General features: G+C 43.4%; 1 protein-coding gene across 1 annotated transcript in view; it reads right to left on the reverse strand.

The window, feature by feature from the left end:
• CDHR3 (cadherin-related family member 3) overlaps positions 1-8,656 on the reverse strand; it is a 38,782-nt gene that overhangs the window by 20,002 nt on the left and 10,124 nt on the right. The window contains 5 exon segments of the mRNA XM_010080716.1: positions 107-296; positions 1,632-1,780; positions 5,389-5,493; positions 5,599-5,693; positions 7,607-7,692. Coding sequence (XP_010079018.1) covers positions 107-296; positions 1,632-1,780; positions 5,389-5,493; positions 5,599-5,693; positions 7,607-7,692 — 625 coding nt within the window.

Raw genomic sequence — 8,656 nt, forward strand, 5'->3', positions numbered from 1 at the left:
TGAAGCTCTAGCTGTAGTAGGTCTGGGGACCCTAACTGATGTGCCCTAGACTCCACAATGGTCTGGGGCAACAAGGCAGCACTAATGCAATGAAGTGCCTCAATACCTGAAAGTAGAAGGATTGCATTCTGGTGGGTTGTCGTTGATATCATCAATAATTATTGTGATCTCCATTTCACTGGCATGACCACTGCTGGGACTGTCCTCCACCTGGACTATCACTGAAATATTAGGATGGAGCTGCAGTGGAAGGGCATCTCTGTCAATTCTCCCAGTCACCTGCAGCACTCCAGTTGCTGGACAGAAAGCAGACAGAAATTAGGTGCTCACCATGGAGGGAAGTAACAAACACTTGCGGTGTACATGGAGGAGGATAGGGTACCTCAGCAGACAGGTAGCAGTATAAAAAGTATTCTGTTCTGTGCAAATCATTTTTGGTTTAATTATTTTTTAAAGTGATATAAAATGGGTCTGAAATTCTGGCTAAGACTTTAATGGATAGACACCCATTGCTCAAAAGTAAGCCATAGGTGGCCTCAGCAGGGGGGCTTGGAAAGCAGTTAGATTCCCTTACCTGCACAAAGAGCAAGTGCAAGTCAGAGTTGAGTGCATTCACAGAGCATCAAGGACAATAAGCTGCTAATGCCTGTGCTGTCCTTGCTCTCTACCCAGCAAGGCCACTTCACTTTCTACTGTTATCATTCAAGCATCCTTCAGCACCTCTAAATCTACTCACATATCAACAGAGCTGCTCTTAAGCTGTGACAGATCGTGTCAAGTGCTCTGGTCAGCCATTCACTTGATTATTTTTTTTTCACTTCTGTCAGCCTCTGTTCGAAAAGAGAAGGTTTTTGTGGCAGAGCACAGTACCATTCCCAGAGCACAAAGGAGGTAAAGGAACAGTGTGTACATCCTCTGCCTTTTGGTGTGTGATTGAGGGGGAGGGTGGCAGTACCTGGCCAAAGGACATCGGGAATCCAAAGCATTTAAGGATCATCCTGATCCCCCAAAGCACTGGTTTGTGGGACACCCCTTACAGCTGTGGTAAGCAATTCTAAAGCAAGAGTAGACAAGGAGCAAAGCATTCACTGAATGCCAGCCCTGGGCCAAAAACCTCAGGGCACTGGTGTATGTGCCTCAGAGAGCACAGAGAGACAGAACCAGCATGAGAGAGAGGACTCTTTTGGACAGCCTTGCCTGAGGAGGGTCATGAATCAAGCAATGAAGCTGAGGGGCTGTGCACTTCAGTGCTAGAGCAGATTTCAGGCAGGAGAGAGGACATCATGGTCTAACTATGTGCTGCTGTTTCAAGAGCCCCAGAACAGTCACTGCAGTCCTCATAGATTAAAATGAAGGCAGCTAATCTTACTTCCACCCAAGGGACCATCACGCTCCAGCCATACACCCATATTTGTCAGTAAGTCACCTTTAGTCTAGTTTCTTCAAGATATCTTACTGAATCCTGGTCAGCTGACAGAGAATTTGACCCTAACAACATACTGAGCATTTCTTATTTCTAGGGGTAGACACAGAATAAAGTAAGTAAATTTAAAACCAAGACAAAAAACATTTTCTCCAAAGTAGCCACCCTCTTTTTTAGGTGCCAGAAGGCATATTTTTGTTTGTCTTACATGGATTTATGGAGAAGTATCTGTCAGAAGACTGGATGCTGTAGAAAAGTCTGCTAGGAAAGTCTTCATCATCAGGATCTTTAGCTGTTATATTGGCAACAATAGTGCCTGGGCTTTGCTCCTCTGGAATCCTGTAGATTCTTTGTTTTCTACAAGATAAAACAAAATTCAGCAAAGTGCACATCTGTGTTTGCAAGGGCAGCTGACCACAGATTTAGCTGAGCAGCCAACTGCAGCAGCAAATCCATGGCCATGCTGGGCTCAGAGATGGCTATTTACATGTCAGGGTAAATATCCCAGTCACTGGTTCTGCCAGCTGGATATGGAGCAATAGCTGAACTGGTATGTGGTCATAAAGCATGACATAGCCACACAAATAAGTGCAACTTTTTCACAGCAAAAACAGTCTGACTTTCACAGAATCATGGAACTGAAGATGGAAGGGGCTGTTAAGTCATGCAGTCCATCTCCCTGTAGAGCCACCAGCTCGTAAAGCCACTTGCTTTAATTCCTTTATTTTGCAAGAGAAAAACAAAAATAGAAGCAGTAATGTAATTAATCATCTTTTGGAATGAATGCTGGAGGCTTTTTGGGGACAACAGTATTACTAAAAAGCTGAGTAGCCCCTGCAGTTGGTGGAGGCAGGGAAGAGCACTCCTGCGGGTGCCCACCAGATGAACATGCTCCAAACTCCCAGCAACATCTGTCTGATTCATTTTAAATAGATAAAACTCTTCTTTACTGCTGCTGTTTGATATGTCAGTGCTCCCAAATTTCCCATGAATTAAGTGAGTTTTATAGCTCAGATATGGCAGGCAATTGTGCAGGATTGCTTATAATGGTTGCAGTAGCATGTTCGCATGGGTACTCCAGTATGCAACTATGGTACTTGAACCACATTCAAGAGCAGGCATAGGCACGCACACAAAAATTGTGCAAGGAATTTATGAAGGCTGATTTATACTATTGAAACACACACAAACATGTCCTGCTTCTAGAAATCAAAGGAAGTTGAAGGTGCTCAAGAGTTCAGAAAAGCATTAGGGGCATGTTGCAAGACTGAATCCTTTTTGTACATTTTAAACTTCCTATGCCACCACTTAGCTAATGGAGTAGTCTATAGTTCCCAGCATAGGAAAGCATGAGCCCTTCGTTGTCCTCTGAAAACCAACATCGTGAGGCACTTAGCAATTGTAGCAGACGATTGCAGAGACAGAACAAAAGATCTTATGCCTCCAGGTCTCCACTTGCGATTTTAAAAATGGTTAAGAAGACACAGTATCTTCAACTATTTTGGCAGCTTATATGAAAAGAGGAAAGCATACAGGAGAGAAATCACACAGGGTTTTCCCAGTAAAACCATCTAACTTTCAGCTAGAAGTAAATGAGGAGTTTGTGAAGGTTGCGGAGTTAGTGAATACATTAAGTTTCTATCTCACTCTCGGCATTGGATCTCTTCCTTCCTTGTTCTCCTGTTGCTCCTTCCAGAGCCACTCAGAAACAAAGGAAATAGCAACAGATCTCCTTTACAGCTACCAAAAATGCCACCACAAAATGCCTCTTTGATCACTGGGGAATTTGGGAGGGACAGCTCTGACTGGTTTTGGCTCAAAGTAGGGAACTTCCTATGCCCACAGGGACCACAACTCCAACCTCTCTGTGGACAGCAAACTCACGACAGCCCCACCTTCACAGCCCCACCAGCCGTCCTGCGCCCTGCACAGGCCGTTGTCCTGTCACCACCAGATCACTTGGGAAGAAGCAGGACATTATCGAGCAGATCCCTGTAGCAACAAGTGCTAGTACAGCTGGGGAGGAGCTCGGGCCACTTCCTACGCAGCTACATCTGGGCTGTGTCTTGTCCATCTGCCTGCCACCTGCCAGTGGCTTTTTACAGGATGGTTCGAGCAGACCTTTTAGACACTGCAACATAATTGCAAAGGAAGCATATGTTTGTTTTCTTGTCTTATCCTTTGTTTTCCTGACTCCACGAGTTTTCCATTGATTTTAACAGCCAGAATTTCAAAATGTTGAATGCCAGTGCAGTGTTGTGAACACCAAAAACAGATGTGCTTGCATATACTCTGGGAACAATTAAAAAGACCCTTTGAAACTCTGTTCTTGACAGCTTTGATCTGGAGAAAATAAAGAAGATTTGCTAACTCGTCAAGTTTTCCTAGCTTCCATCCCAGCTCTAATTATTACAGTGTCAGAAAGTAAGCAGCCCCAGCATGCAGCTCACATTTCTGCAGAGGAGAGGCCATACATGTGCATACTGAGGACAGCTCATGAAGTGTAATTTAATCTCAAACTCTTTACAAACCAAGCTGTTCTTTTTGGTCTGTAGTGTCAATCTAAAAGGGAGAAGATTCAAACAAATACCAGGCCTTATTTGTGCCATATGAGAACTGAGTCTTAGACCTTAGGTGTTATGGATGCTTGAGTTACTGCAGCTTTCACTAGCTTGAACAAGAAGATAAATATTTAAAAGAACTCCTTTATCATTCCAGACACAAGGATAAATAAACAGAAATGGCAACATTTGGAGGAAATAATCAGTCTAGAACACAATGTGCAAATGTTGGCACTGGGAAGAGAATTCCTCCTGCTTATAGCAGTACAGTAATGTGGAGCAAGTTGTTAACCTTATTGATAATTACAGACATGAGGTTCAAGTATTAAATAAGTAGCAACAAAAAAATCCATGTCTGTTTCTAACATTTCATTCTTTTGTTTCTTCAGATGCTCCACCCCTTTGTCCAGCAAGGTCCAGATCCTTGGCCTCAGCTGTGCATTGCTCTGGCTCCACAAAGCACCCAGAAGATTGCTCCAAACAAGTGTCTGGAAACCTCTTGGCGTGACCCAAGTGCTACACTGTCCTCTCCTTTGCAAGAGGGCAGCCACCATAAACGTTCTCACCAGGCACCTTGTAGACCCTCAGGATCAGGAAACATAAAGAGAGTGTCTTGAATCCAGTCAGTGCCCCATGCAAGTGACAAAGGTAAATCAACAGCATCATCGGATCAACTGTAATAATTGTCAAGCTCCTGCTTCAGAAACAATCATCTATCACGCTTTTCACTGCAAAACAGCCTGCTTGTCGCACAGGTATATTCTTTCCCATTTTTCCAAATTTTCAACAATATTCCTGATTCCAACTAAAACTCCATTAGTCTTCAAAAGCTATTTCTGACTTGTGTGTTATGACACAATTTCCTGCTTATGACACAGTAAGAGACAACAGCGTTTCAAAGATCACCGGGATTGTTTACAAGTCTGAATGTCTGGGAAGAAGAGGAAGACAGATAAAAAGGGAGACCTTTTTATGTCTAGACATTTCTGCATGAATAAACATCATTATGGTGAAATGCACATCTGCATGAAGGGTAAATTCTGCATGATTATATTCACACAGGGTAAAATTCATCTCCTTGTCTGAACTTGTCCAAAGGTCTTTGCATAGCTTTAACCTCTCTCAATGCTAACAAGTACAACAAGCTTGTTTGGCTGTTCTTAGCATGAAGGCAGAGCCTGGAAAACTTGAAACTGTTACGAATATGAATAAGAATAAAAGAGGGAAATGAGGCCAAAGGTTTCCAGTGAAAGAACTGGAATCATAATGAAATTAAAATACTGTTTTCAGTCGTGTTCTGTTGTTATATTCACTTGCCCTTATGTTACACCCTCCCATTAGTGCCAAAGCAGTAAAGCTGAGAAAACATCTGCATTTTGAGTACAATGGAAGTTTTTCACTCACGTGGTAAAGTAAGGTCTTTCATCATTGATGTTAACTATATTTATATTCACTGTTTTAGTCGAGTTGAGTCCATGTGGATCTGACACTGTTATATTTAAAAAGTAACTGTTAAATAAGAAAACAAAACAAGAATCATTCTGTGGCTATGTAGGAAGGCATTTCTCTGCCTACTGTAAGCTAATAGGCCATGTGAATAAAACACATTCTCACCAGTGTGGATCTTTCTCATAATCAAATTCTTTTGTGGAAAAAATGGATCCGCTTTCCGAGACCAAGAATGGCACTGTTGCAGGGAGCAGTGAATACTGAAATGAAGAAAGCAAGAAATTATTCTTTATATCTTTAAACAACCCTCCATTCACTCTTTGCCTTGCAAAATGGGCCAAGGTATAGCACAGTGGTTGCCTCAAAACTTTGCATATTGAAACATGCTGACACACAGATGCCAGCACAAGCCCTATCAGCTGAGCTAAAGCAGCTCAAACTTTGTCGTAGGTGCTTGCTTGACAGCCAGTGGAGAGTCACAGATGCTGAATTACATTAAAGCCCACACTGTTCTCTACTTCTGTGAACTGCAGCTCTGCAATGAGAATTTAACGTAGAGGCCAGTCAGCAGAGCCAGAGCACAGTCGGCAAAAATCCACTTTGTGCTGGCAGCAGAGTACATGCACAAAGGAGGAGAGAGAAGAAGGGGTGAGGCTGGATTTGGGGGCATAAGACACACTGTGCATGAGGCAACGAAGTTTAGGGGCCCAGCAGATGGAAGAGGCCCAGGAGGGGAGGGTGGACTTTCACAGAGTACCTGAGGGTGTGAGGCTGAAAGGTGCTCACAGCAGTTCAGTGTTTATGTGGCTGTTCAGCGGTGGCATGGAGCAGCAGTCACTTTGTGCATTGCACAACAGAAATGAGTACCACACCAGCACACGGGTGCAGGAGGAAGGCAGCACTCTGATCCCCATGGCTGCAGGGTAGCTACCACATGCCTACCATGTCTTCCCTGCTATCGTCCACATGCCTCTGCCGGGCCATCACCAATAAGCCCTCAAGGACATTTCATTTGCTAGTGCAGGTGTTAATAATACTCTAAGAGTCTGAGGTAAGCAACAGCAGAGGGTCGTGCACTGTACAAGTACTCTGCAAAACCCACCGATCAGATCTGTCCAGGAGATGCAACTGCTCTTGTGTTACCTTTTGGAAAAAAACAGGAGGTACAGAGATCTGCGTGAAACAACTTGCCTCCTGCAGTGATAGATTTAACTGAAATTGCTTTTTAAAAAGCAGCTAGCTAGGTGATCACAATTCTTTGAACCATTTTTTTGACAGTTGACCTTTCTGAATTCCCTCTCCAGATTATTATTTTATCTGCTGACCAGCATTTCTATATTTGCAGCTTCCTATTACGCCTGAGCTTCATCAGGGGTTAGAAGGTGCGTGGAACTCACGGCTGTTGCTTTCAGAAACAAAGGAGAGCTAAACCCCAGGCCTCTGCTTCCCTCCTCACCAGCTGGGGTTTGGTGGTTTGACTGGTCAAAGCCTGAGGATGGACTTCAAGGCAATTGCTCTCTTGAATAATGCTACACATTGAAGTGGCATCTTCAGGTTCAGTTCCTGAATGTGCTGTCTTTTATAAAGCCAAAGCCAATAAAGTAAAGCTACAACACAATTCTTAGGTAGGTCCCATTACTTTTCCCCTGTCTGCAAACAAACTTATCACTTTCCAGAAATTTTTGCTGATACCAGGAGTATTTGCAGATCAGCTAACACATTTTCTCAACTGAAGGTCACAGTTTGCCTTGGGATTGTCAAAAAGCTGAGATTCAGTTGCCTTGTAAGCGATTTCCTTACTGCCTCATTTAAAAGAATTTACGTTGTGATACAGAAGGTTAAAAATTTTATTTGCTTTTAGTCACTCTCATCCACAAGAAATGTTTTGCAAGCCATTAAAAAAAAAGACACAATTTATACTGTATCAAACTACTATATCAAAGTCTGCCTTCATTATTCCTTAATTTTGGAGGGCTGAAAACTCAAAATACAACTTGTGTCCAAGCATGGAGGCTGGGTCTTCTTAGATCATTATTGAAAATACTTCTTTTTCCTGCAAAACCTTTTCCTGTGTTCCTGATATGGAAGGAAGGTGTTGAAAAATGCTGGCAATCAGCACTTCAGATACAGTGGATTAGATCACCTCTCATTTATTTTCTTTAATACAACTTACTTTGAGTTCAGCCTTTTCAGGATCAGCTGCATCAACTTGGTAAATGCGCCCTGGACGTGTTCCTTCCAAGACATAGATCGTTACAGCTGCATGGATACAAGTGTACTCAGTATTAAGTAGGTAAGAATAAAGGACATGACAGCCAACATACTGATGCTTTTCCTTTACACCTGTGACGTAAATGAATAGTGGACAGCCTGTGCTGACTTAAATTTTTGCCTTATTAAGCTTTCTAATTCAGTGCAAGGTGTATTTCTTTCCATGTCAAGAATTCTCACAGCTGGGCCATCCCATACTGGGGCACTGGCAACAGGCTTAGCTCTCCTTGGATATAGTGATTAACAGAACAACAGATCTTTAGATCACGTTATTTGCTTTATGCCCTTTTATGCCTGCTGGACCTGCTGTTTCTGGACTATTAATTTCCACTGTGACCCCTGCTGACTGCTGCTTCTCATCAGAGCAGTGGGAATCCCAGAGCAGCGTAATGAGTTGTTCCCAGAGGACAACAATATGAATATAAAGTTTAATGAGAGGGAGACGCTTTTTCATAACCAGCGAATGCACAATTAGCGCCTAATTGTAGCTGGTACTGTTAACTAAAGCCACACAGTTAGACAGATCAGACATCTGTGCTCACCAATTTATGGCAGCTCTAGCTGAGAGTTAAGCTGATGCACTTATTTGTAACAAGCTCCCACATACAGCGTGTTTCATGCTGTGCCGATCCCCTGAAGTGTCACATTTAATTATTATTAGATTCCAGCAGCACCCATGATATGCAAGACACCAGCTACAGTGAGAAGATGACACAGCCTCTCCCCTAGGGGAAGCTAATTTGCTTTACAAAGTATTGTATGGAAGCAGGAACGTCAATGTGCTTCGGAGGCGTTAGTGCAGCGGGCTGGATTTGAGGGAGCCTGGGCTGAACCTGTCCGGGCAGACAAGCCCTGTCCTCAGCAGCAGGCAGAAGTCAAGGCTGCAGCCACGCTGCACTACTGACTGCTCCAAGGGCTGCGAGTCGCAGCCTGCGTAATGCTGCTGCTAGCC

This window comes from Pterocles gutturalis, unplaced genomic scaffold (genome assembly GCF_000699245.1).
Source record: "Pterocles gutturalis isolate BGI_N339 unplaced genomic scaffold, ASM69924v1 scaffold34009, whole genome shotgun sequence".
NCBI classification, from domain to species: Eukaryota; Metazoa; Chordata; class Aves; order Pterocliformes; family Pteroclidae; genus Pterocles; species Pterocles gutturalis.